The 27858-nt window shown below is 42.5% G+C and overlaps 2 protein-coding genes across 5 annotated transcripts in view; both read left to right on the forward strand.

The window, feature by feature from the left end:
* Nucleotides 1–4687, forward strand: part of WEE2 (WEE2 oocyte meiosis inhibiting kinase) — a 30965-nt gene extending 26278 nt beyond the window's left edge. The window contains exon 11 of one of the 2 annotated variants that reach the window (XM_088832675.1): nucleotides 4471–4687. In XM_088832675.1, the coding sequence (XP_088688801.1) occupies nucleotides 4471–4687 (217 nt within the window). Of the gene's footprint in view, nucleotides 1–652; nucleotides 810–4470 lie in introns of those variants that run through there. The other variant, XM_055420287.2, reaches the window with a different exon arrangement.
* Nucleotides 4688–5683: 996 nt separating this feature from the next.
* SSBP1 (single stranded DNA binding protein 1) lies at nucleotides 5684–23524 on the forward strand. 3 transcript variants are annotated; one of them, XM_055421396.2, is made up of 8 exons: nucleotides 5773–5972; nucleotides 6443–6509; nucleotides 9078–9138; nucleotides 10154–10294; nucleotides 10520–10607; nucleotides 12202–12290; nucleotides 15954–16027; nucleotides 23270–23524. In XM_055421396.2, exons 2-7 carry the CDS (start codon nucleotides 6486–6488, stop codon nucleotides 15995–15997), a joined length of 447 nt encoding a protein of 148 aa, XP_055277371.1. In that variant the 5' UTR covers nucleotides 5773–5972; nucleotides 6443–6485; the 3' UTR covers nucleotides 15998–16027; nucleotides 23270–23524. The 3 variants fall into 3 exon arrangements, with proteins under 3 accessions (XP_055277370.1, XP_055277371.1, XP_055277368.1); XM_055421395.2 differs by lacking the exons at nucleotides 5773–5972; nucleotides 23270–23524 and adding an exon at nucleotides 5684–5766 and having other exon boundaries at nucleotides 15954–18711; XM_055421393.2 differs by lacking the exon at nucleotides 23270–23524 and having other exon boundaries at nucleotides 15954–18711.
* Nucleotides 23525–27858: the final 4334 nt, after the last annotated feature.

Raw genomic sequence — 27858 nt, forward strand, 5'->3', positions numbered from 1 at the left:
TCTTGAAATCTTCTAGACCAGGGGCTGGCACACTCTTCTGTAAGACCAAGATAGTATTTTATCCTTTGTGGGCCATATGGTCTTAGCTGCAATGACTCAACTCTGCTGGAGTGATGTGAAAGTGATCAGAGACAGTACAAAAATGAATGTGAGTGGCTGAATTCTGGTAAGGCTTTATTTACAAAAACAGGTGGTAGGCCAGATTTGACCCATGGGCTGTCCTTTGCTGACCCCTGTAGAGTCATCTCCTTATTTCTCTTTAATTTTAAAGACCATTTATGCCCCTATCAGTAGAATTCCGGAGAGGGCAATGGCAACCCACTCCAGTACTCGTGCCTGGAAAATCCCTTGGATGGAGGAGCCTGGTAGGCTACAGTCCATGGGGTCACGAAGAGTTGGACACAACTGAAGCAACTTAGCAGCAGCAGCAGCAGCAGTAGAATTCAGGAAGGCAAACTTGCTATGTGTTGAGGCACGTGTGTGCTAGCCCTTTCTAAAGATAATCACAGGAGTTAATTTTCTATTCTGTGTATCATTCATGCTTATTTCTATAAATACTGAAATAAAAATAAAAATCTATGCTGGTTTTGATCATAAATATCATCTCTAATTTAGGACCAAGGAATGTACACTTTTCCTTTTTCATTGTCAGGGAACTGAAAGAAGCCCAGCAGGCCCAGTCCCCCAAGGATGGCCACAGTGTCCCCGGGGTCTTTGAGACCCCCACCGGGTCAAGAAGCACCAAACGGCTGGTAGGAGGAAAGAGTGCCAAGTCTTCAAGCTTCACCTCGGGGCAGTCTTCCCCATAAGACTGTCTTTTCCATCAACTTACCCTTTATCCCCAAAATAGAAACCGGCTGTGTCAACCTTTCTCCTGTAAAGGGAGGAACTAACAGACTTGGGAGGCTGAAGATTTCAAGAGCCACCCTAATTTAGCATTTTCAGCCAAGATCCTACAGCTGCCAAGGCTTCCTAGCAGCACTGGTGGCAGGTACTACTGTTAGCAGCCATTTCTCTTCTCTCATTATGTTCCTAACACCACCTGTCAACAGCTCAGTGACTTCTCAGATTTGCTGATGCACAACGGGAAAGCATGGGCCTCTGAACTGAAAGCTACCGCCCCCCAACTCTCCCCAGCCCCTGCAGCCTGTGGACTAAGAGGCTGCCTACCTACCTGCCTACCAACCAAGGATCCCAGGGACTCTACTGGCACACAGAAAGAAAGTCAATTTTGTTTTGAGTTGAGGTAGCATTTTTATAAGAAAGTATGCCTGGATTTCAACAACACTTCCCAGGCTAGATGGTTTTATTCCTCAAAAAATTCTCAGTCGCTTTGAGCGAGTGGTTTTCCTACTGTATTCCCTGAATGGAGACAATCCCTTTCTCTGATACTGTTTTTACAAAGTAAATGACTTCACCATGTGAGGTAAGTAGAAATAAGATTCTATGTGACTTGAATTTCTGAACTGGCTATTAACTTATGGAACAAAAACACTGGCTAGAGGGTTTGAGGGAAATCTGATGTGGTTTGTTGTCCCCCAATCTATTTGTTTTGACTCTCTTGTAACTGTTATAACTGGTTTTGATTTTTCTGAGTGTTACTAATTTCTCCTGGATTTTATGAAAAGTTGGCTTTGCTTCCTGTGATTTTATCCTATTTTATCCAAATCCTTTACTCTGTATATATATTTAAAGCAATAGAACATTTGTAAATAAAGTTTTTTCGCTTTTTAAATCTTGTCCAAAGCCAAATAGGAGTAAAGCACTCTTCTTTGTAAATATGTAACTAACAAAGAATGAGAAATTCATGCTGGAAACCACAGTAGGTAGGAAAGAGAATTTAGTAGGCTAGGGCTAACAGCTCTTGGCGTTAAGGCTCAGTTTCACACCCTTCACAGCTAATAATGGCCAGGTTATGACACAAAATCATGTTGGTCACAAAGGCATTTGGGAACAACTAGTTGTGTCTTTTAATGATGTTACTCCTGTTGTGGCTTGTAGGCTTTTTTGCTGCCTTATTTTCTTCTTTTCCCGTAATTTTTAAAAGCAAATTAAGTTTTAAAAATTGAATAAACCAGTGAACAAACTATCACATCATTCTTACGTTTTGGAGTAGCAATTTCTTCCCTGCAATTAAATGAGGTATAGTGCTCTGTACTGCCCATTGACATTTTAAAAAATTAGTCTTTATTCAAGTTTTTTTCTCTATACACTTGTGTATTTTATTTTTATTTATTTTTAAAAATATATTGGAATATAGTTGTAGCATAGTGCAAGGTCAGCCATGCTTTGTGATTTATAAACAGGTGTATTATTAAGAGTAAGCAATGTATTGGATTTTCCAGGTGGCTCAGTGGTAAAGAATCCACCTGCCAGTGCAGGAGACACAGGAGACCAGTGTTTGATCCCTGGGTTGGGAAGATGCCCTGGAGGAGGAAATAGCAACCCACTCCAGTATTCTTGACTGGAAAATTCCATGGACAGAGGAGTCAGGTGAGCTGCAGTCCAAAGGGCTGCAAAGAGTTGGACACAACTGAGCAACTGAGCGCAAGCAATATATAGCCCCAAGTTCTGAGGCTGCACCTGTCTTTTTCAAGTGAAGTGAAGGTCATTCAGTCGTGTCTGACTCTTTGTGACCCCATGGACTATAAAGTCCCAGGCCAGAATACTGGCGTGTGTAGCCTTTCCCTTCTCCAGGGGATCTTCCCAACCAGGGAGCGAACCCAGGTCTCTCGCACTGTAGGCGGGTTCGTCACCAGCTGAGCCACCCGGGAAGGCACTGACAACTATTATTAGGGCCTGTGACCCCTTCTCTACGGTGTTCCTCAGAGCCTGTTCTAGCACCTGAATGGATCTGATGCCAGACTGTCGGTTTCCCTCCCTTTCTCTCTGCGGCGCTCCACAGTAGCAGGAAGTCACCAGAAGAGCAAGAAGCTGCACAGACAGTGCACGTGACACGGGCTGGGTCTTCTCTGGGCTCAGGGCTTAATCTCTTCCATTTCAGCTGGAAGTTGACCCCTGGCCTCAGCAAGAAGCTCCATTCTCAGGCATGAAGTTCTGTTCCTTAAATATGAATACTGACAATCAGGTGCCAACAGATCATCTTGAGTTAAAGAAACCTTATAAAGAAATACTATTGGGATTTCCTGAGGCTTCCCTGGTGGCTCAGTCAGTAAAGAATACACATGCAATGCAGGAGACTGCCTGTAATACAGGAGTCAAGAGTTTGATCCCTGGGTCGGGAAGTTCCTCTGGAGAATGAAATGGCAACCCACTCCAGTGTTCTTGCCTGGAAAACCCCATGGACAGAGAAGCCTTGCAGGCAATAGCCCATAGGGTTGCAAAGAACTGACACAATTGAGTGACTAAACCACCAATGTATCTACCAATTCATAGAAGCTATTTATCTAAAAGCTGTAGAAAGATGAACACTGAAAGATAAATGTCAATATTTTGGCCTGAACAATTAGGTTTAAAAAATCTCCGTATGAACCATTATGTCAGTCTTGAATTGCATAAAAATTGTTAGGTTGACTTTTTAAAATTTAACAAAAAGTAGCCATGGTTAACTATTATTATGGTTAAATAGAGTATTGCTAAAGTAGATTTGAATCACTGTAAAATAGATGCTAGTAATCAGGTTAGGTAATAAGTGCTGTAATTTTTTTCTAACAGTTATTATGGGGCTTCAGGAAAAACTGATTTAAGAGCAAAGTGAAAACTTGATTAAAATATATAAAAAGTGTGCTTGTACAACATTGGAATTGTCCAAAGCTTCCTATCTGTGAGAAAGCATTGCCACCCATGGTTTCTACCAGTTGATACCTACAGCTGAGACTTTCTTTTAATTTAGGCGGAAAAAAAGGCAAGGCCAAAGATAGCTCTGTGGTCTTGGGCATACACTGTGGACTTGTCTCTTTCTCAGCTAGCTTTGCAAAGGATGAAAGCCCTGAATCATTCCACTAAGACCAGCAGAAATGGGAGCTGACTAAAGTCACAATTCTTTCACCACTTCTCAGTATTGGGAAGGTCCTTCCTTTCTGGGTCCACGGATGAACTACAGAAAAAGGTTACGATTATGTTAAAGAGTGGGTGCAAGTCTATGCACATCATGAAGAGGTTTCAGGAATTCTTCACCAAAATGCAAACTGTAGATTTCTTGCAAAAGCAATATGTTTAATGAATTTTTTTCAGCTACTCTTCCAGATTATTATTTTTTAAAATTTTCTAATTTCAGGCCTATTTGAATATCCTTCTGTGTTCTATTTATTTGTTCTCACCTTTGGTCTGTTCTTGTTTAAAGCATAACTGCTGACTGGATAGTCACAAGAAGGTCCCTGTTCTCTAAGAGCTCACTGTCAATGGGGAAGAGGAGGCATCTTCATAGGCATTTAAATTTTAATACAAGATAAGACTCAGGGTGTAAAAAAAGTGAAATGGGAGAACAAAGGAAGGATGATTTACATAAAGAAGTTTGAAATTACAGGAAGGAACACTTCTGATGATGAAGACAGAGCAAAGCAATGTTGAAGTATCTGCCATGTTGGGAAGGAGGATCTGTTTGATAATAGAAGATGTTTTAACTCCATTCTGCCATGATATTATACATCTTAATATGATTTTCTTTATTAAAGAAGACAACACTTGCAACTTTCTCCAGCCAACAAAGGAGAATGTGAATTGGTAATTCCTGTCTGAGAGAGAATTCAGATTAGCCCAGAGTCTCCATTAAGATATTATTCATAAAGTTTTGCCTGTGACTTTCAGTTTGCATGGTGCTTTCTGCTTTTTTTTTTTTAAATAAACTTTTCCACATTCCTTTCTCCAAAGTGTGAACAGAAAGAGGGAGTGATTTGTGGTCTAATAAAGAACTTTTAAGGCCAAGTGATTGGATGTGGATGAGCAGATGTGGGTGATCAGGGAGAAGTTTCGAAGGTGGTTTCAAGTTCAGGCCTGGCAGAATCTTGGCACCATTCAAACACACAAGGCACCTAGAAAAGGGAAACGGGCTTTAGAGGAAAGGATGAATCTGTTTTTTCACTTGACTCAACAGCTCAAGTGAAAGTAGGATTTTTAAATAGGAAATCATCAGAGGGCAAGTTACAGTAGTAAACGGTCGGGGCGGGGCATGTAGGATGATTAATGTCTGAGCAAGGTCTGAAGGCAATTAACATGGTATGTTTCCAGGACAAAACATGTTGAAGGTGGAAGTAAAACAGGTAAGCATTATGAAATATACCAACTAGGAAGTCATACTATTAAGAGGTGCAGCTATCCTTTGTTTCTCTCACTTTGCAGAGCCCTGGGCGGACCCCGGAAACTTCAAATACAGTAATTTCATTTTATTCAGTTCCGTTCCATCGCTCAGTCGTGTCCGACTCTTTGCGACCCCGTGGACTGTAGCCTACCAGGCTCCTCTGTACATGGGATTCTCCAGGCAAGAATACTGGAGTGGGTTACCGTTTCCTTCTCCAGGGGATCTTCCCGACCCAGGGATCGAACCCGGGTCTCCAGCATTGGAGGCAGATGCTTTAACCTCTGAGCCACCAGGTTAGCTCGCCGATAGGCAGTGTTGATATATTGCTCCCGCCCGGAAGGAGGCTCCCGGAACTACCGCGTTAAGGGGGCGTGTTTCCCGCAGCGCCGGCCAGCTGCATTTTCCGATGCACGCAGAGGACTTTCCGGTTCTTCCTCTCGCGAGCCTTGAGTCCCAGCAGCACCCGGAAGCGATTCCCTGCCTGGAGGCTGTGCGGGCCAGAGCCTCAGGTGAGGGCGGGAGAAAGGGCGGAAGGCCAGTGTCTTGCGTTAGATGTGCATACGGCTGTGCGCGGGCCGGGAGGAGCTGCTTTGTCGGCTTGTAGACCTCCTCTTCTCGCGCGGAGGACTCTGTGCTTTCGTCTCACCTCCGAGGTCCTATACGTTGTTGGTTGGGAGCGTCAGCTTTGAGCAAGGGGCGCCCGCACATTTCAGCGGTGAGAAGAAGTGCAGGGATCGCCTTGTTCTTTGCAAACGGGATTGGAGGCAGTAATTTTTGCGGCAGCACGTTTCAGATTGAAGCGCCGTGATAACATTTTAGTATTTGCTGAGCTCTTTGTCTTAAGAGCTGTTTTAGAAGTATTGGGTGTAACAGTGAAGAAATGAGGCAGAAATCCCTGCCAGAAGGGAACTTGCGTTTTAATTGAATTTGGGAGAACAGTGGAATAGAAATGGGGTAGAATCAGAATTTTTGTATGGGTTAAAAGAAGAGGAACTTAAGGGGGACCAAAAACACGGAAAGGTGCGAGAGATTTTGGGGAGTGGGAGAGGATCCTTGCCTAATGTGCAGGGGCGTGATACGTTACGGTCGCAGGGTTGGTTGCGTAAAAGCCCTAAATGCCGTTAGGAATTTGGGACTTCAGTGAAATCGTGTTCTTGCTATAGGATATAATATCTTTTTCTTCAGGAAAAGACTAAAGATTAGATTGGAAGAAGAAAGAGTAGAAGACATGTTTCGAAGACCTGTAGTACAGGTAATCACTTCTCCATGTTAATGTTGAGATGTGTTATTATAAACCATAGCGATCACATTTCTTTAGGGTTTTGCCTGCAGAGGCAGAAGTCCTTTGAGCCCACCTGCCTTACGTGTACTTAGTTGATATGAGGGTTGGGGACAGATTTTGGTGGTAGATGCAAGCTCAGCCGTGTCTGACTCTTTGCGACGCCTTAGACTGTAGCCCGCCAGGCTTCTCTGCCCATGGGCTTCTTCAGGCAAGAATACTGGAGTCGGTGGCCATTTCTTCCTCCAGGGTATCTTCCCGACCGAGGGATCGAACCCGCATCTCTGGCATCTTCTGCATTGGCATGCAGATTCTTTACCACTTGAATAAATAGTGTTCACTAAAGCAAAAACAAACAAACACGTTTCTAGTTTATTCACATATATGACGAGAGTAGTTACTTTTTAAAATGTGTTACTTGCTTGTAGAGCAGTTATAGAGCATTTAAAGTCCTTATTGATCTAAAGTCTATGAGAATTGTTTCAGCTTTTAAAAAAAAAAAAAATCACGTGGTTTGTGTTCTGACCACCTACTTTTGTTGTCAGTCTGCCTCCCCACCACATGCCATCTCCCTGGTGGGGAGAGCAGGTAAAGTCTCGGGAATTCTACAGATGAACTGTGTTCAAAACTCCTCATTTCACCCAGTCAGACTCCTCACCTAATCTCTTTAGTCAGTCTAGCCAGCCTTGAGTAAGGCCTAGACCCACTTTTCCTCACTTACCTCATTTGGGCACCGAGTTGTATAGATTCTCCTTTATGACACCTCTCTCATAACTCCCATCTTGTTAAGGAAGAATCATTTCCTCAGTGGAGCCTGTTCAGGTCTCCTCTACTCTGCTGTAGAATTGGCTCTATATTCTTGGATCCCTATTACGTACTTTTAAAATATATACTTTTTAATGTGTTGAAATGTGAAACCTGGAAAAGTTACTCGTGTCTTAATACACAATTCTACAGTATTAAGGTAAATTTAATACCTTATATAAAAGGGTTAAAAGTTTAGTTTTAAAAAATTACCCCAGTTAAATAATTCATTCCCTATTTTTGCTTCTCCAGTAGGTCTTGATTTTTGTGTGCCCACAGTGGGACAGATTATTATTCCATAAAACATGTGAGCTCTGGCTCATCTGAGCATCAGGTTAGTATATTTCTAGAGTCATGACACAGGTACCAGATAGCAGGTTGAATCTTTACTATGTGGTAACTCATATTTTTATTTTTCTACCCACCTTCTGCCCCCAAGCATAGTGCTGGGATTCCACAGCCAAAAGTACCCCTGGAATGGGTGTTGTTTCAGTTGGTAGATAACTACTATATGTTAACAGTGCCACTCCTGGACACACGTTTCTCTGATATAGGGTCTCTGAACCCAGTGATGTTCTCAGCAATGTGTACTTAAATCTTGACAGTAGCCCTTAAACAGAGGCAGCAACGGGCAGTGGGAAAGCCAGCAGCCTTGGGGTTGGGGGCTCTGAGTTCCAGCTGTGACTTGCCACTTCTTTCCTGTGGGATTTTGGGCAGGTTACTCACTGTGTCTCTGAACTTCATTTTTGTCATCTGTAAAGTGCTGGTAATTTTACATAGTTTATAGGTTTATTTTGAGGATTCATTGATGAGAGGCAAAGCACTTACCTAGTATTCATTAATGATGGACTACTACGGACTATAGCTTGCCAAGCTCCTCTGTCCATGGAATTTTCCAGACAAGATACTGGAGTGGGTTGCCATTTCCTTCTCCAGGGGACCTTCTCGACCCAGGAATGAACCTTTGTCTCTTGCATCGGCAGTCGGTCCTTACCACTGCGCTACCTGGGCATCCCTTTCAGTCATGATGGCCTTGGTTATCACTGAGTGCTGCTGTTACACAGCAGTGACTGTCTCTCTCTGATAGACTGATTCGAACAGTCCTGTTTTTGTACTTAATCAGAGAACCATGTTTGTTTATCTTAGATTTTTTTCTGGGGACTGTCAGAAGCATAGATTTTTTCCAACATATTTTGTTTACCGTTTTGTGTGCAAGCACAGAAGCACCATGTCCGAAGGTTGCCACGGAAGCAGCAGGAGAGGCCTGTAAATGGACTCCTGTGTACTCCTTCGAGCCTTCTTTGTGCCTGTGGGCTTCTGCAGGAGGCTGCCCCTAAGTGTTTGTGTGGTCCTCCTGGCTCTGTGGGGTTTCCCCAGTGGTTCGGTGGTAAAGAATCTCCCTGCAGTGCAGGAGATGCAGGAGATGTGGGTTCAATCCCTGGGTTGGAAAGGTCCCCTGGAGGAGGGCATGGAAACCCACTCTAGTATTCTTGCCTGGAGAATCCCATGGACAGAGGAACCTGGCGGGCTCTAGTCCATAGGTTTGCACAGAGCTGGACATGACTGAAGCCACTGAGCGTGCATGCGTGCCTGGCACTGTGATGGGTGCACCCCCTGTGTGGGTGTGTGCCTTAGGGACTGCTGACTGGGTGGTGACCAGGTGTGAGCTGGTCTTCTGTTTGCATTTGCCCCTTTCCCCCTGTACTAAAGCTGTTTTACTCATTTGTTCCACTTTAGGTACTTCGTCAGTTTGTAAGACATGAGTCTGAAGTAGCTAGCAGTTTGGTTCTCGAGAGATGTAAGTAGTAGTTTTTACAGCAATGTGCTCGTGTTCTCAGATATGTTGCAGAAGAGGTGCATCCATCGGGTTATACTCTGAACCATTGTGCTTCCGGTTCATATCTGCCTCTCTGTCCTTGGCCTTCCTATCAGGCTGCGGGGACCTTCTATAAACCTGGTCCTTCTTCCCTTACCATACGCTTTTTACCCACTCTTATTGTCGCTTTCCTGCCAAAGAAATTCCTTGGGTCATTTTTGGTTACCTGAGACATCCAAGGCTATGTGCTAGTTGGCTGAAGCAGTGAATGTTTGTGAGAAGTGGTTGTTTCACAGAAATAGTCCCTGAATTTATAAAGATTTTCAGATCTCAGTTTTGTTCTTTTAACCATACAAACAGTTTAAAGTTTTTTAAAGGTATTTAAAAGATGAATTGATGCTTTTGAACTGTGGTGTTGGGGAAGACTCTTGAGAGTCCCTTGGACTTCAGAAAGATCCAACCTAAAGAAAATCAGTCCTGAATATTCATTGGAAGGACTGACGCTGAAGCTGAAACTCCAATACTTTGGCCACCTGATGCGAAAAACTGACTCATTGGAAAAGACCGTGATGCTGGGAAAGATTGGAGGCAGGAGGCAAAGGGGATGACAGATGGCTGGATGGCATCACCAACTCGATGGACTTGAGTTTGAGCAAGCTTCAGGAGTTGGTGATGAACAGGGAAACCCAGCGTCCTGCAGTCATGGGGTCACAAAGAGTTGGACACGACTGAGTGACTGAACTGACTGAACTGAAAAGAAGACTTTAGATAAAGAGCTTAATGCTTGTTTTGTGGGGTTCTGTGGATATTTTCTCCTTTCTTGTCAGTCCTCTTTTTTCCCTCCGAGCCTCTTTTTATTTGCTCCTCACACTTGTTTTCTGACCTTCTAGTGCTTGGGTTTTGCTTAATGCTGAGATTGAAGTTGAAGTAGTGTTTGTAGCTGTTCCTCTTCTGGACGTTTCTGTCAGTCTTATATTATCTACAAATTGCTTTTCAGCTCTGAATCGCGTGCAGTTGCTTGGTCGAGTAGGTCAGGACCCTGTCATGAGACAGGTAGAAGGAAAAAACCCAGTCACAATATTTTCCCTAGCAACAAATGAGATGTGGCGATCAGGGGAAAACGAAACCTACCAAATGGGTGAGTATAAAAGACTGGGGTTTTAGTTTTATCCGCAGTAAATAGACATGATTTAGTGTGAATTGTCTAATTAGATACTTTAAGAATACTTTCAGAAAGGATCTTCCCTAACTCTGTCCTGTCTCATAGAAACTGTGGAATGGCTTAGCTGGACACGATGTCCTTCGGCAGTTGTCTTTTGCATTTGTAACCACATTCCCTGTCCTTGTGATTCTTGTGACTTAGGTGATGTCAGTCAAAAGACAACATGGCATAGAATTTCAGTGTTCCGACCGGGCCTCAGAGATGTGGCGTATCAGTATGTGAAAAAGGGGTAAGTTGAAGAAGGAGGGATCTTACAGGTTGAATGGTTTAAAAAACAACAAACTGGGAATGTGTTTTCATGGACTCTGTAGCTCTTTTATTTATAGAGCACCACTCATTACTTTGGGTTAGCCCAAGAGGTATTTATTCAGTGCTTAATACTGTATGCATAGTGTCATGTGTGACCAGTTTAAAGGGTTTAACACGGTTTAGCCTTTTAAGAACTTAGGACTTAGGACAGTAGGCTGTGAACTTGAACAGCACTGATGCGGTAAGAGGGGAGGCAGAGGGTACCATGTGTCTGTGAGCAGGTACAGCGGTGCTTGTGGGAGTTCCCAGACCGCCACAGCCAGGGACCCCCATGGTGGGTGTCTTGCCCTTGGCATCCATGTGGTGGCTTGACAGAGGGTCTGGGAGGTTGGGAGCCTGATGCAGTGAGGTATCCTGGTGATAATTCAGGGCAGTTCATTCATATTTGATAATTTTATATGAACTTAGCAATTCCGTTTTGAAATGTTTGGATTATGTATAAGAAGTGTCTTTTCCAAACCTGCAGAAGGACAAAAGGTTGTGTTTAACAGCAACTGTAGTCATAGTTTAGAAATGTATTAGAAATAAAACATTTCATGAAACATGAGTTTAGTAGTAATTAAAATTTCTATTCTTTTCAATAATTGCATACCTTTTCTTCATATGTACTTCCATCGTCGTGTGTGTATAGTATGTAAATATGTATATACGCACATAAGACACACAGAGGACATGTCAAGGAAAAGGCATCCAGTGTCACCTACTGGTTGCTGAGTCTGTGTGACTGCTCCCTTTGGCACCCAGTCATTTGACTAGTCTGCTTTCGGTATTGTGCAGTATCAGTGCTGTTAAATTCTGAAATTGGTGCCACTGTGGCCATTTTCTACCCTTTTAAGTCGGCGTTATATTTGTCTTCTAGTTCAGCCTTCTAGAGAGTGCAGAATAGTTTTAGTGATTAACTCTGGGTGAAATACTAAGCTGAAAACTTGTATTTTGAATTTTAGTAATCTAAAGTCATTTGAGAGTAAGTTCATGAGCGTCACTATAGAAAGGAACTGAAAAATAAGTGAAAAAAAAAATCAAATCTGTTCGATAATTCAGGGTCAAAGAGGATAGAAAAGTCACATGTTGGCAATCAATCATAGAGATTTAAAGGATGCTTTTCATTTTCAGGGTCTCACGGTTGCTTTTTTTTTTTTCTATTTTGACTTAAAATTTGGAACTTTTTTTTTTTTTAAATTTCATAAGGGCCACAGGCAGCTAAAAGACAAAAACATCCTTTATTCCACAGTGGCAAGGCAAGTCCACGTGTACTTTATGTTTTGGTACTCTTGTTCTTTGCCTGTGCCTCGTGGCTTGCAGGATCTCAGTTCCTGGATCAGGCAGTGAAGGCGCAGAGTCCTAACCATCAGGAAACTGTTTAGCACTCTTAATGCTGCATTTTGAGAAGTGGTGTGTGGGATTATCTGTTGCATCCTTGAAGAGTATACGCATTACTCTTCTCTGACCTGACTCTCTGCTGTAAAGCATATTGAAATCACCAGACTAAAACTGGTAAATTTTATTTGTATCAGGTCTCGAATTTATGTGGAAGGAAAAGTAGACTATGGTGAATATACGGATAAAAATAATGTGAGACGACAAGCAACAACAATTATAGCTGGTAAGGCTCTCGTGATAATAGCTATTCTTTTTTTTTTTCTTTGAAAGCTTGGCTATGTTGCCGCCTTACCTGAGGCTATTAGTACTGATGCTTATGAGATTGTAAGGCACCTCACCAGGAGAATCCCGAGTGGAGTTTGTGGGCCTGCTCCAAGTTTATATATATATATATATATCTTCTTTCAGAAAGTGATCTCTGTACTCACAGTTTTAGCTCACAAGTAACTTTAGAATTATCCATTGCACTGTTGATGCCTCTTTGAAGGTCATGGCCCAAGTGGAAACGCATGTACCCAGAAGAGTTACACTAATATTGGTATCAGATGTCTGTACAGCTTCATTCAGAGCCTGTTTGGTACTTAACATGATGGTTTTGTTTTAAACTCCTGTTGTTCTCATTAAACAAAATACAAAACAATATGGAAAAATGGATGCACAGAGCTTAAAGGAGGTTAAGAAGATATCCTCTCGAGGAGAATGTTCAAGCTTTTCTGAAAATTCTGAAAGAATTTTGAAACCAGTATACCCCTTTGAACATGTTTAAGTTGACATTAAGAGTCTTTTTCAATGTAAAATTATGTTGCTCTTAAAGGTATTACGGGATCTAAATACCATAACAATTTGGTATCCATCATCATTAAAAAGATACAAGCTCTTCAACATTTGGAAAGTTTATGATTCCCTTTTCTCTGAACTTGTTTTTCAATTCCATTTTCTCCTTAGAAGTGTATCTTAATATAAAGTCAAAAATATTTTATTATTCTGTTAAATGTAACAAAAGTACATACATAAATAGAAATTTTAAAAAAATTTTTAAAAACTTTGCGATAGTGAGGCTCTAAATGTTAGGTTTCTCCTTGAATAGGTTATCGTTACAGTTGTTTTTAGAACATAATTGACCAAAACAACTGTAATATATAAGTACAGAAGCTGTAACATTTTATTGAAAATGTGTCTTAATGAGATAGATGATGCACTTTTTGTCTTTTGGATTAATTGCTAAAATAAAAGTTATTAAGCATTCATTCTGTTTTCTTGTTTTTTATGGATATAAAACTCAAGAAACTTTATTTTCTTAAGTAGATGAGAATGAAAGCTATTTATGAGCTTCTGAGATATACCAAAATTAGATATTTAAAAGTTAATTTTTTATTATGGAAAATGTCAAACATACACAAAAGGAGAGAGGAGTGAGAAACAAAAACTCCCATCCTGCAGCTTCAACAGTTATCAACAGATGGCAAATATTGTTTCATCTATGCCCCAGCCTACTTTTCCCCCACCTGGATCATTTTGAGTGAATCTGAGACATTGTATCATCCATAAATATTTCAGTAGGTGTCTCTGAAATGTGTGGATTCCTCTTTATAGTGCTATTATCAGAGCTAGTATTAAGAACTCATTGTTAAATTTACCTTTTAGATGTCATAGTGCTGAAATTTTTTTGATTGCTCCATGAACAGCAATCTATACATTATATTACATTATATTACGTTTATGTATATCTTGCTGCTAAGTCGCTTCAGTTGTGTCCGACTCTGTGCGATCCCATAGACGGCAGCCCACCAGGCTCCCCCCTGCCGGGATTCTCCAGGCAAGAACACTGGAGTAGGTTGCCATTTCCTTCTCCAAGTCTCATTAAAAAAAAAAAAGAATTTAGATTTGGGAGGCTAGAAGTCTGACAACTTAAGTCTCCCAACCAACAGATTTTCCTTTTTCTCTTTGCAATTGCTCCAGAGTTCATGTCTTACCTACTATGCCTTATTGATAAATTATAATTTGTTGTAAATAATAAGCATATATTTTCTTACTGCTTTCTTGAAAGTATATTGACCATGAAAACCAATATAGGTATCTTCCTCCCCTCATTATTAAACGTAAGAGAAGGTTCTTTCTGACCAGTTTGCTTTAATATTTCTTGAGTGTCTTGAGTAAATCACTTCCTGCTTGCCCTGTTCTTCCTTGGCTCATTCTTACAGAGGTATCTACCTGTTCATAAATTTTTTTCCAGACCTGTGTATGGTATAAAACTATGCCTGTGATTTCAGCAGTGGAAAATCAAGCTTTCTAATAAAATAGTTCACATATTTATGAAGCATTTAATACTTGCATCTTCCACTGTAAACCTATTGTGTGGGCAAATTTCAAGTTTAAATTGTGTGATGTTTTATAAACCAGGTCAAAGAGAAACATTTCACATTATATGCCGTTTTCTTCTTGTGACTATTATTCACCAGCATGGATGACTAAGCAATTAGCATAGGTTTATGGCTAATAGTCAGTACTATTGCCTAGAAAAATCTCATGGATGGAGGAGCCTGGTAGGCTGCAGTCCGTGGGGTCGCTAAGGGTCGGACACGACTGAGCGACTTCACTTTGACTTTTCACTTTCACACATTGGAGAAGGAAATGGCAACCCACTCCAGTGTTCTTGCCTGGAGAATCCTAGGGATGGGGGAGCCTGGTGGGCTGCCGTCTATGGGGTCACACAGAGTCGGACACGACTGAAGTGACTTAGCAGCAGCAACAGCATGGCTAATGGTAAAATGACTAGGTCTTTAGTGCCATTAGGATGGAAGGGAATAGAGTATAATTTGGCTCATCTGTTATAGGCTATATTTTTTTTTCTCCTAGAAATCAGTGTAACTTAAAAATAACCACCAGCAGGTGGCAGTCTTGTCTTTTTACATAGTGATGTCAACTTGGATAATCTCTTCTGAAATAAGCATTCTGTACCAAAATACTCTAGTTTTAGAAGACTATAACAAATACTCAGTTATTGCATAGTAACCATTTTGGGGATAATTCTAAAGTTTTTAAGAATATCAGTGTTTTGGTATTATGTCAAAGGTACTGCTTCTTTTCCTTTGCTTGTCCAAAACTAATTGTTTCTGGACAACTTTTTAGGAGGAGTGTCTGATGTTTTTGGATAAAAATGTTCCCTCTGAAATATTGGTTACTAGAAAATTTCCCCAGAATAAATGTGTAAAACTCATTTTATTTTGAAACTTTAAAATACCATGTGTTCTGAGAGCGTTCAGACTTAAAAAACACAAATAGATCTCTGTGTCCTGATGGGGCCTTATTGAACCGCGTCCTTCCCTCTTCCTGCCAGCATGTGGTGTGTGATGCCACGATCCTCTTCTGTTGAGGATGTGCTCCTTGGTTTACTGGCATCTCTCTGAGTGTTGCAACTTCAAAGTGTGTGACTAGCTCTTTTGTAGAAAGTTACTACTGAGAAATCCTTTGCTACCTTCAGGGAAGACAAGAAGTATCCCACCTTTTCTCACAAGGTCTGAATTATTGATAAACCGTCAAAGCCCAGCTTTTGCCTCCATTATCCCCATCATATATACCTGTTAAGAACATCAGTTCAGTCGCTCAGTCGTATTCGACTCTGCGGCCCCATGAACTGCAGCATACAGGGCTTTCCTGTAAAGAACCGATTCCTAGAGCTTGCTCAAATGCATGTCTGTTGCGTTGGTGATGCCATCCACCATCTCATCCTCTGTTGTCCCCTTCTCAGCAGGAACCTAGTATTTTGAGAATTTGTCTAAAGTCTCTTTGGTGAATAGCACTAAAATATGTATGTGGTAGAAGGGAATGATTAGTGAGATGGAGAAAAAGTTCTGAAAATAACATTTCTGCTTTGGCTTCTTTACAGATAATATTATATTTCTGAGTGACCAGATGAAAGAGAAGCCGTAAACTGGACGATTCTTCTCTGGCCGGTGTTTGGTACAGTCTCCTTTCCGAATCGTGCTAGTGTTCATAGTTTCCAAGGACAAGAATTAAAATACCCTTTGTTATAAAATGAGTGATAACATTTTTCTGACTGTCACTCCCCTTCCCCTTTTTGTGTCATGAACCCTGGTAGCTCCTGCCTGTTAATGGTAGTCACTGATTGTTTATTCTTTAAGACATGGTTTCTGTGTACAAATTTGTGAACTTGTAGGTTCATCCATGTTATGGCAAAGGGATGAATGTCCTTTGGGAAGGCCCCCCCCCACACATACTTTTTTGTGCACACTTCTATTATAGCATTGAGTCAACCACCACAGTGTTTTTGGGCGTTGTTGTATGTCAGACATTTATCCCGTGGTTGTAGATACTGGTTTTCTTATCTGGTTTGCAGACCAGAAGGCAAGGGCTGTATCTTTTTTGTGTACTTGTGTGTTTAACCAGTTCTTTGCACAGAGTCAGCAATAAATGTTGACACATGATTGATCCCAATAGGATAATGAGCTTTAGCCCAAAGTGAAGGGGTTTGCTGAGCAGCAGTTCGTGTCTAACCTAAATAGCTTCAAGACTAAGCTACCTCAGTCCCGTCTTTTGTTTTTGGACAGTTTCACTAGTAGCATTTATGAAACAGTTTACCAGCGGTAAAGACCTAAAGTGCAACTGGGGATGAAATTGTTCATCTCCAGGAGGTGATACGGGGGCTCTGGTTTCACTATTTTCTATCTTTCTAAGCCCCTGTTCTCTGTCCTGTTAGTCTCATCCAGAGCTCTCTCTGTTTAGGGAGCCCCCTAAACAGCCTCTGGCACTGCTTCTGTAGGTTAGTGCCCAGGTATGTTTCCCTTTGGTCTTCTGCCGTACATACTGTGTACACTTGTGTACACACAGTCATTTTCATTATAAGATTATGAAAATCACAGAGCACTAATAATTTACTAGTGATGATTATATAAAATAAACTCAGTGTTTTAAGTGCGTCTTGTACTTTCTGAAGTTGGCATCAGTCCCTCCCAGGTGTGCGGCTCGTTTGCTGCTGTGTTACAGAGGCTGCTGCTGCTGGGCAGGTTGTTGGGTCACACGGTAGAAGCCCTGTTCTCAGGCTGCAGCTCCGCCCCTAGCCCAGCCTGCTTATTTGTGTCCCAGGCTGTGTGTCCTCTCCCCTGCCTCTGAGTTTTTGCTCACTGTAGCTTACATCCTGCTGGACTTAAACAGGAACTGCATTCACATGTTATTTTATGAGCCCTTGGCTGTTTTAAGGTATCTTCTGCACACCTCAGCAGCTTTTTGTACTTATACTACAGTTCGGCTGAGGAAAATTGGAGTTCCTTAGTTTATCCTTTACATGCCAAGATATGGGAGAAGATTACTGTTTCCTCATATTAACCATCTTTAAATTAAAAAAATTTTTTTTTCCAGCCACCTTTTCCTTTTCTTTTTTCCTGTAACTGGGACCATTAATCAGCATGTGGCATCTGCCCTCTTGGTTCCCACATTAAAACTCTCTGGTGTTGTAGTACTCACTCCTTGACCCCACATTCCTTAAAGCAAAATTGTAAAGTAGATAAAATTTGTCTTTGGGGCAACTTTTTATTCTTATCCTCAGTGAAGCTACTTTTATGCCCCTTCAAAGTTGTAAGAGGTCATGCATATAAGGATTCCTGTTTAAACTGGGTGATGAATCTGTGCTTTGGGAAAGTGACATGGTGAACAAAACAGCTTAATTGCCAGGTGATTCTGAGTCCTGGTGCAGGGGCCAGAGAGTGTGTCCTCCAGGATCCTGTGAACTGAGAGGCTCTTCTGCAGACTCCCACTAAAGTTCACTTGAGAGGCTCTGAGGTGGGCAGCGGGGCTTTCAGAATTAGGTGTTCAGGGCGGAGGCCTCAGCGTTCTACAGACCTGGGGTCCACAACCTGGTGGGCTGCAGGAGCATCAACTCTGCCCTTCCCTGCAGGCGGCCCCAGCTGCTGAGAAACCTCCTGCCGTTCCCAGGCTGGTCTCAGAGGAGACGGAGAATCCGATAGCAGTCACAGACCAGGCGTCTTCTAGTTTTGTGTCCTGCCTTTCCTTATTTCATGGTCTTACAGTGTCAGGGAATGTACCTGTAGAAGACTGCTCTGTGACTTTGATTTTGGGATTCTGTGTTAGTTTAATGATGAGTATGATACGTGGACGTGTGGGACAAAAATTGTCAAACAGCATGTGTGGTTTGAAAATATATCCCGTATTTGAAGAAGAAGTAATTGATAATAGATGTATACCTCAAGAAGTCTAGAAGGAGAAAAAACAGAATGTTCTGATCATCTCTGAATGGGAAGATTGTGTATGATTTACTTTACACTTTTGTTTATTCTTTTTTTTTTCGAGCTTTGAGTATGTATTACTTTTATAATAAGAAATAAAGCTGTTTACATTTTGTGGGGGGGGGGAACTTTTCCATTATTTCCAAGCCAGGCTTGCTCTCATTCATGTTAAGCTAGTACCATGGCTGACTTTAAAGACTATCACATATGAGATCCACTATTTGCTGTGAGGTGCAGTTCTCAGAGAGTCATCTTTTTCTTAAAAATCGCTGGGTGCTTGCTTGTCCAAAGACATCCAGAATCATCAAAGACATGTTTCTGTGGCTGTTTTGGGGATTACCTGTCATTGCCAACTGGGTTTCAGCCTAACCTTCTTAGCTCATTTGCTGCTGCTACTGCTGCTAAGTCGCTTCAGTTGTGTCCGACTCTGTGCGACCCCATAGACGGCAGCCGACCAGGCTCCGCCGTCCCTGGGATTCTCCAGGCAAGAACACTGGAGTGGGTTGCCATTTCCTTCTCCAGTGTGTGAAAGTGAAAAGTGAAAGTGAAGTCACTCAGTCGTGTCCGACTAGTAGCGACCCCATGGACTGCAGCCCACCAGGCTCCTCTGTCCATGCGATTTTCCAGGCAAGAGTACTGGAGTGGCTTGCCATTGCCTTCTCCTTCGTAGCTCATTTAGGGGAAATTAATGGTAGTTTCTCATTGTTCCTAAAAGGTAACGTGTAGTTCTTGAGGGCAGGGTTGTCTTTTACTCAGACTGCCCTTTTACCCTTGTCCAGCTCAGCCCAGTGCAGTGATGGTTTCAGTTCAGTTCAGTCGCTCAGTTGTGACTGACTCTTTGCGACCCCATGAATCACAGCATGCCAGGGCTTTGTAAATGCGGGTTGTTCTGTCAGACTGCACTGAGACATTGACATGCAAATGAGGGCAGGATCACTTTACTTGTTTTTCTGTCAGGGTTTGCATTATATGCCCTGAACATTGGTGGGAGTAACAGCAAGCAAATCATCATAGAAAACAAGGGATCATAATGAGGTTAGTGAGTTATAGAGAAATATCTTACAAGGTAACAGTAATCATATTAGTGGCTGCACACCAGGCCCCGAGCTAAGTACTTTTTACTATTGACTCATTTAACTATTAAACTAAGAAGAAGGTCGTATTATCCCCATTTTACAGGTGAGGAAACTTGAAATTGAGAGATTAAGACACATGTCAAAGTGGTGCAGCTTGTAAGAGTCTCATCTGGGGTTTTTAACTTGGATAGGTGAGGTTTGCATTTTGCTTTCTGCCCACAGCCTCCTTAGGGGCTTCCCTGTAGCTCAGCTGGTAAGGAATCCATCTGCAATGCAGGAGACCCTGGTTCAATTCCTGGGTTGGGAAGATCCCCTGAAGAAGGGATAGGCTACCCACTTCAGTATTCTTCGGCTTCCCTGGTGGCTCAGTTGGTAAAGAATCCACCTGCAGTGCGGAAGACCTGGGTTTGATCCCTGGGTTGGGAAGATTCCCCTGGAGGAGGGCATGGCAACCACTCTGGTATTCTTGCCTAGAGAATCCCAGGGACGGCGGAGCCTGGTGGGCTGCCGTCTATGGGGTCGCACAGAGTCGGACACGACTGAAGCGACTTAGCAGCAGCAGCAGCAGGCACGGCGCAGCGTAGCCTCCTTCCCACTCCTGACAACCTTGAATAACCAGAACCCCACTGCTGACCACTGCTGGGAGCCCCATGCGGGGTGCATCTGAGTCACACCAGAATTCCATACCTTCTAGGCTTTAGTGGGGGAAGAATTATGAGTGATGGAGAAGTACCGCCACCTTTTCAGTATTCTTTCTCATTTTCAGTTTAATGATTCCCACAGGAAAATAAGTCACAGTTAATTTCCCTACCAGGTTATCTTTACATATTCCTTTTCTTTTTTATCAAGCAGTGTCTCTTTACTGGTTAAAGTAAGTTCAGGGTGTCTGCTCCTTTTATTGTTTCCTCCAGTTGTTTCCTTCCTACCGAGTGTTGAGATTGTCTGGAAGATTGTTCAAGAATTTGTCAGGCTCACTTTTTAGAGAGGGAGACTTTTGGCCGGCACCAGCATCATTGCCGTCCCCTCTCATTCTCTCTTTACCGTTCATCCGTTAGCTCTCTGCCATGCTTTGAACCTCAGGGTCCTGCTTGTCCATATTGGTGTACTTCTTGATGCTTTCTTGTTTTTCTCCTCTACCTGTCACTTGGAAAAAAGGTGGTCTGTCGTAGTAGTTCACTGAAGGCTGTGCAGTCAGAGAGCCTGCATTTGAATCTGCTTTGGTCAGAGCAGCTGAGTGAACTCTGGTGAGTTTCCTAACTTCCCATCCCATGATTTTTGTTGTTTTCCTGTGAATAAACCAGGGGTAATAGTAGTCCTACTTTTATGGCCCTCCTGTGAAGAACATAGTAAATAATACATGTAACTTATATAGCACATAGTAACTGCATCAAGTGCTCAGTCCATACTGGATGTTATTACTGTTGTTGCGGTTATTTTAAATAAGGTGTATTTCTCTTCCAGTCAGCATGTCCATCTCACTGAGTCTCACGGGATCCTCAGAGGGCATTTCAGTTTATTGTCCTTTGCCTTTTTGTGGTTGTATTATCAACACCCATGGATTCCTGAGCGGGTATTCCACTGTGGTCATTCTTTTCTCTTTGCTCTGCTGTTACTCTTCTGTGGCTAGTTCCCATTAACCTGGGTGTCTTTTTAAACTCAGCAGCCATGTGGGCACCTATCTATGCCATGCATCCATGCAGCCAGGACGTAAGGCTGAATGTAACAGGGCTCCTGCATTGAAGGAATCACGGTGTAGGATGGTGGGGGTTGGGTGGGGAAGACGAAAGCGGGAGGCTGTGTTATCAAGTATGATACTCCAGTCACAGCAGAAACAGTCCTGCAAGGACAGAAGAGAATAGTTAGGTTAGAAAGCAGCATGAACAGAGGTCCAGACACTTAAAGGTCTGTGAAACATTCAAAGATAAAACACGAAAAGTAGTTTGAGGCTAGACCGCAAAGGGCGTTGAAAGCTTGCAGAGAACTTTGGCAGTAGGAGCCCTAGAAGGTTTCACAACAGGGACATCTCATCAGAATTGTGAGCGTCAGAATTGTTGCAGGCAGGTGAAGGGTTAGAAGGAGGAAAGTGGAGAGGTCATTAGGAAGCTACTGAATAAGCCTGGGAAGGGTTAGTAGAGTGGGGGTGAGAGGTGACATGACGGCCGTATGGGATTCACGTGAACTCATTCATCTGTGTGCCTACTATGTGCCAGATCCTGTGCTAGGCCCTGAGCTGGGGACGCAGAGAACACGTAACTCCTACCCAGGATCTAGCGGTGACAGAACACGTGTTGGTGGTAAGAGAAAGGTCAGTCAGAAGATAATTTTGAAGCTTCTGCTTGGGCGGCTGCGGAGATAGTGACATTTTTATTTGAGACTAAGGAACATGGGCACTGGTGCCTTGAAGATCCCCCTTCATGGATTACAGCCTTGTTGTGGCGAAGGGGCTTGCATAACTCACTGAAGCTATGAGCCCTGCTGTGTAGCGCCCTCCAAGACGGACCGATCATTGTGGAGAGCTCTGACAAAGTGTGGTCCACTAGAGGAGGGAGTGGCTAGCCACTCCAGTATTTGTGCCTTGAGAACCCCATCAACAGTATGAAAAGGCAAAAAGATACAACACTGGAACATGAGTCCCCAGGTTGTCAGGTGTCCAGTATGCTGCGGGGTGGGGGAGGGCAACAGAGGATGAGCTGGTTGGACGGCATCACTGACTCACTGGACATGAGTTTGAGCAAGCTCCAGGAGGTAATGAAGGACAGGGAGAGCCTAACGTGCTGCAGCTCACGGGGTCACAAACAGCTGGACACGACTTAGCTGCTGAGCAACAACAATGAGGAACGTGGGCGTGGGAGCAGATTTGAGAAGAGGGAAGATCCTGAGTTTAGTTTTGTTTCATTGTAGACTTTGTAGCTTATAATTGGGAGAGGGAAGGTTAATGAGTCTGGTGCTCAGAAGAGACACTGAGGCAAGAGTGACATTTTTTTCTTCCCTCCAGACACATTGTAACCAGATTTTTGGGAAGTAACCTTCAAATGTGGCCAGGATTCCAGCTTTCTGATGTGGAAAACCATATTGTGGGAAAGATTTCCAGTTGTCTACTTGTTTTTACGATAGGGGGTTGGTTTTAATCGGGAATGGTACGATGACGGACACAGAGGCAGCTGTCTTTGAGAGAAGAGCTCCTTACTTGGAGTTCTCGAGTGGAGGGCATGGGCCACACCATGCACACACGGGGAGGTGCCAGGGTAAGTCAGGAGGCAGCGGGAGCAAGGGGGGAGCTTGGGTTTCCTGGGGGAAAGAGCGGGTGAGACAGGACAGGGGAGCCGAACAAGTTTAGGGTTAGTCAGCTCGAATACATTTCAGTAGGCAGTGGGTAATGGGTGGTCCCTAGGTGTCGGGTACCTGGCCGTGGGGGGATTTCAGGCAGAGGAGTAGTGTCCTGGTGAGGGCTATGAGCTCAGGAGGCTGATGAGGGCTGGAGGCTGATAAGGGCTGTGAACTCAGCGCTGCTTGATGTGCATATCAAAGGCATGCTTGTGGGCAACTCCTCTACTATTTCTAGGAATCAGCTACCATTTGGGGGTGGGGTTGGGGCGGTGACTCCCATGATCTGCCAGGCCCCAAGATGTGAAAACATCGTAAAATACAGAAAATAAGATGCATTGTTTAAAAAAAGAAGGATGCATTTGTTGCCCAGTATCTGTTATTCCTTCTACATTTACAGAACCCATACTTTTTGGGGGTGACCGTGTAAACAACAAAAGTACTGCATTCCTGTCCTCCTTTGTAGTTAAGAATTGCTCAGGGCTGGGGGGCAGGGGGCAGGGGGGCGCGTGTAAGCAGAAGTCATTTGTTGGCATTTCCAGGAAAGTTCCTTCAGTGACCTAAGTCTGCTGGGAGGCTCATCCTGAGTGCTTCTCTTCACCGTCATCTGCCTCTTTCTTGCCTAAAATGTGGCCGTGGTGGCTGAATCTCCAGTAGCCGTCTTGAAGCGTGAGATGGTCTTCAGGCTGGAAGACAGAGGAACCTGGGATCCGTGATGACCATGGAGCCACCATACCAGTCCCAGACAGTCTACTTCTGGACTTCTTTTGGCAACACAAATCTACCTTGTAGCCACTTGTTTGTGCTTTGTAGTTAAATCTAATTAATGAATTCACGTGTTTTTAGCCTTTTATCTGCATACGCGTGATCAGCGCATTACTCTCCCCTGTGAGTAGGAGTGAAATCTTCCTTCTGCTCACACAGTCCTCCAGGCTTTTCACGTAACGTCTCATTCTGAATTCGAGGAGGAGGTTGGGACATAAGACCTACACAGAACCTCAACAGCGTTAAAAAGAGTGAATCTGAGCACCCTTGTCAAATAAATACTGTGTAATTTTGCTTGAAGTCCCTAATGAGCACCCTTAGTTGACAGCTCCCTGTAAATAAAGGCGCACTTAAGAACAGAAATACTACCCTCATACTTCCCCTGGCAGTATAGCAGACCAGGTAATCTGGAGTGAGATTTCCCAGAGGAAAAGTAACTGAATCCTGAGTTTAACATAGTTTTTGTTGCATCATTGAATGTCTTAATTGAGGCTGCTATAACAGAGTACTATAGACAAAGTGACATAAACAACGCAAATTTATTTTCTCACCATTATGGAGGCAGGGAGTCCTAAGATCAGGGTGCCAGCATGGTTTCTTGTGAGGCCCATGCTCCTGGCTTCGAGGTGGCTGCCATCTTACTGTGTGCTCACATGAACTCTTGTTTGTGAGTGCTGGTAAAGAGAGCTCTCATGAGGAGATAATCCTGTTGTATCGGCACAGTGAGGATGGGGGAAAAAAGCAAAGAAAGTTGCAGATGCTGGGGTTCCATAGAAGATACAAGGGAATCAATAGATGAGGAATTAGGAGTCGCTGGAAATAATATCAGTATATGTAAGTCAGTTGCAAACAGTCCAGAAAATATTTCAAAAAGATCCTATACATAAGAGCATCAGAAGATGGAAGGTGTCCTCAAGTGTGTGATCCCTTTGGAGGATGTTATAAAACTTTTGAAATGCATGAAAAGCAGACAAACTGGTATGCCATGTTTATTGGAAGCGTCAAAATGTAAAGATGTCAGTCCTCCCCAAGTTGATGTTTTACAGATCAAAAAATTCCCAGAAGTGTTCAGGGGGCAACTGGACAAGCTGATAGTAAAGATGTATTCTTGAGCAAAAGTCTGAGACCAGGCAGTAAGCTCCTAAAGAGGAAGGGTGAGATGGGGGCTTGCTCTGCCAGTTGGCAAGACAGGTTTTTTTTTTAAGTAATAGATGAAGTATACTATGGATGCAGAAATAAGCAAATAGAACAGTGGTATAGGATAGAGAACTCAGAAACAGGCCATGCATATATGGAAATGATAGGGTGAAAGTGGCATTATAGATCACTAGATTAAGTATAGATTATTCAATAAATGTTGCTAGGAAAATTTATCATCCATATAGGAAAAAAATGAAATTGAATCTCTACATCTTATACAAAAGTCAATTCTTGGTTATTTAAAGAGTGAAAGGAAAAACAAAATTTTGGAAGAAAGTACAGGACAATGGCTAGGTTTTTAAAAATAAAATCTTGAACATAGAAACAAGTGATGAATTTAACTTAAAAATAACTGTTTTAAACCAGAAGTCACCACAAAGAAAGCGTCACAAACTGGCAGAGAAGATATTTGAAATAGTCTGTTATATTATTTCAAATATCTTCTCTGCCAGTTTGTGACGCTTTCTTTGTGGTGACTTCTGATTTAAGCTAGAGAGCAAAAAATATGAGCTGGAATATATGAAAAATGCAAAGCAAGAAAATTAGAGCTTAGTAGAAAAATGGTAAAGACAAGCACTTAACAGGAAATATGAATTATCCACTAATTATGAAAAGCTGGTTATTCTTGGTAATAATCAAGGAAACGCAAAACCAGAAACTTCAATAAACTCATTTTAAGACCTCCATGCTAGCAAGTTTCAACACATTTGATAGAACAAAGTGTGAAGGAGGATGTTGTAGCCCATGGAAACTAGTGGGGGGAATGTAAATTGACACTTTTTGAGGGAGATAACTTGCTTTAATTTGAGAAAACATTTTGACATTAACTTGTAATGTTGAAATTTTACCTCGTTATTCTACCTTTAAGATAGACTCTATAGAAAAAGTCTTGCCCATGTAGACCAAGAAACAAGTCCAGAGGTGCTCATAGCAACAATGCATAATAGTACGGGAAACAATCCAAGGTTCATCCACATAGAATGGGTAAATAAATGCTCACACAGTGGATTATCATACAGCTGGGTAAATACAGTTATCTTGAAACAAGAATAATTTTATAAACATATACTGCATTAATATCAGATTGCAGAGGACATTTGTATCGCATGTTGTTTTTATACAGGTTAAAATCAAGCAAGTATACAGTATTTTTAATAGGAAGGAGTGATAAATACAGAATTCAAGGTGAGTTTCCACAGGAAACGGGCAAAGCACGGGTAGGACAGAGAAGCAGCACACACACATGCTGTGGTACGACACTTTGTGTGGATACCTATGTTGGATGGTGGGGTTTTGGGTACTTTGTTTGCTTTATAGCTTGTATATATGTTACATGTATTTTTATATGTATTAAATATTACAGTAAACAAATAGCAGTTTTCATAAAAGTATCCCAAGTATGGTTAGTGTATAGGGCAGTGACCCTGTTGATAGCTAATGTTTAGAAAACACTCCTAGGGATTTCCCTGGCCATCCAGTGGTTAAGACTGTGTTTCTAATGCACAGGGCTCAGGTTAAATCCCTGGTTGGGGAATTAAGATCCCACATGCCATGTGGTGTGGCTCCCCCGCCCCTCAAAAATGTCAATGTTTAAAAAAAAACAACGCCTGCATTTTACATTTTTATACTCAGTCTTATTTAATTGCTGTAACAATTCTGTGAAATAGGTACTAGTATGCCTGTTTTACAGATGAGCGCATTGAAGTTAAGGAAGATTCATTTGCCTGAGATAATATAACCAATGAGCAGAGCAGTGGCATTCAGATTTCAGATCTAGGCCTGACTCCAGAACCCAGGTCCTTAAACGATTCATTCATATTGACTGGCTGCTGCCTCCTTACCTTATTTGTTTCCAACTTGAGGATCAGAGAGATCAAGACGTTTGCCAGATGCCACACACACAGTTAGCTTAAAGCATTTCTATGGCAAGGGTGCAGGTATTGTAGGTTGCTATCTTCTGGGATTTTTCCAATTTATCAGAGCAGCAATTGATAAAATGTGTCAAACAGATAAATGAGGAATGTTAAAGGCAGAGAATGGGACCCAGATGTTTCTCAATGAAGTACCTGTTGGTTTAAGGTCAGTCAGTCAGTTCAGTCGGTCAGTCGTGTCCGACTCTCCGCGACCCCATGAATCACAGCACGCCAGGCCTCCCTGTCCATCACCAACTCCCGGAGTTCACTTAAACTCATGTCCACAGTCGGTGATGCCATCCAGCCATCTCATTCTCCGTCGTCCCCTTCTCCTCCCGCCCCCAACCTTTCCCAGCATCAGAGTCTTTTCCAGTGAGTCAGCTCGTCACATGAGGTGGCCAAAGTATTGCAGTTTCAGCTTTAGCATCAGTCCTTCCAATGAACATCCAGGATTGATCTCCTTTAGAATGGACTGGTTGGATCTCCTACATCCCATGATTTGGAGTTTATAGGGATCATTAGGAACCAGGCAGGTGAAGCAGTGTAATATAAAAGAAAGGGGCTCTAAGATCTTGTCCCTGACTAACATTACTGCTCCAGGCCCTATTTTTTCTCATATTTATTGAGGTGTCACCAGTAGGTGGTCTTTGAGATCTTTCGTTAAGACAATGGATTCTGAAGCTAGACTGCCTGGGTCAGAATCCTTGCTGTGTTGCTTACTAGCTCTATGAGAATCCCTGAGCCTTGGTGTTTTCCTCTTTAAAAATGAGGACAATAATAGAACTCACCTTGTGTTGAAAATTAAATGACTTACTCCAGTATCCTTAAAACAATATATGTAATTAAGTGCTAGGTATATTTATTATTTTACGAATGCATGCTTAGTTGCTTAGTCATGCCCAGCTCTTTGAGACCGTTTGGACTGTAGCCTGCCAGGCTCCTCTGTCCATGGGATTTTCCAGGCAAGAATACTGGAGTGGGTTGCCATTTCCTCCTCCAAGGGATCTTCCTGACTCGGGGATCGAACCCATGTCTCCTGCATTGCAAGCAAATTCTTTACCCACTGAGCCATTGAGGAAGCCCATTATTATTTGATATGTATTATATATTAGCCTGTGGATATGTTGACAAATAAATCATCACCACCATTATTGCTTCTATTTTTGTAGTACATGGAATTCCCTTTTCTTTACCTTGCCTGCCAGGTGAAACTCCCATTTGTTTTAAGAGATGTATCTCAAATGTCATCTCTT

Source organism: Moschus berezovskii, chromosome 3 (assembly GCF_049115385.1).
Source record: "Moschus berezovskii isolate FMDL1 chromosome 3, NW_MosBer_1.0, whole genome shotgun sequence".
NCBI lineage: Eukaryota > Metazoa > Chordata > Mammalia > Artiodactyla > Moschidae > Moschus > Moschus berezovskii.

Coding starts and splice junctions, on each gene's coding strand:
- SSBP1 (XM_055421395.2), top strand. CDS start 6,486: ATGTTTCGAAGACCTGTAGTACAG. Junction 6,510..9,077: donor TTCGAAGACCTGTAGTACAG/GTAATCACTTCT, acceptor GTTCCACTTTAG/GTACTTCGTCAGTTTGTAAG. Junction 12,291..15,953: donor AGCAACAACAATTATAGCTG/GTAAGGCTCTCG, acceptor GCTTCTTTACAG/ATAATATTATATTTCTGAGT.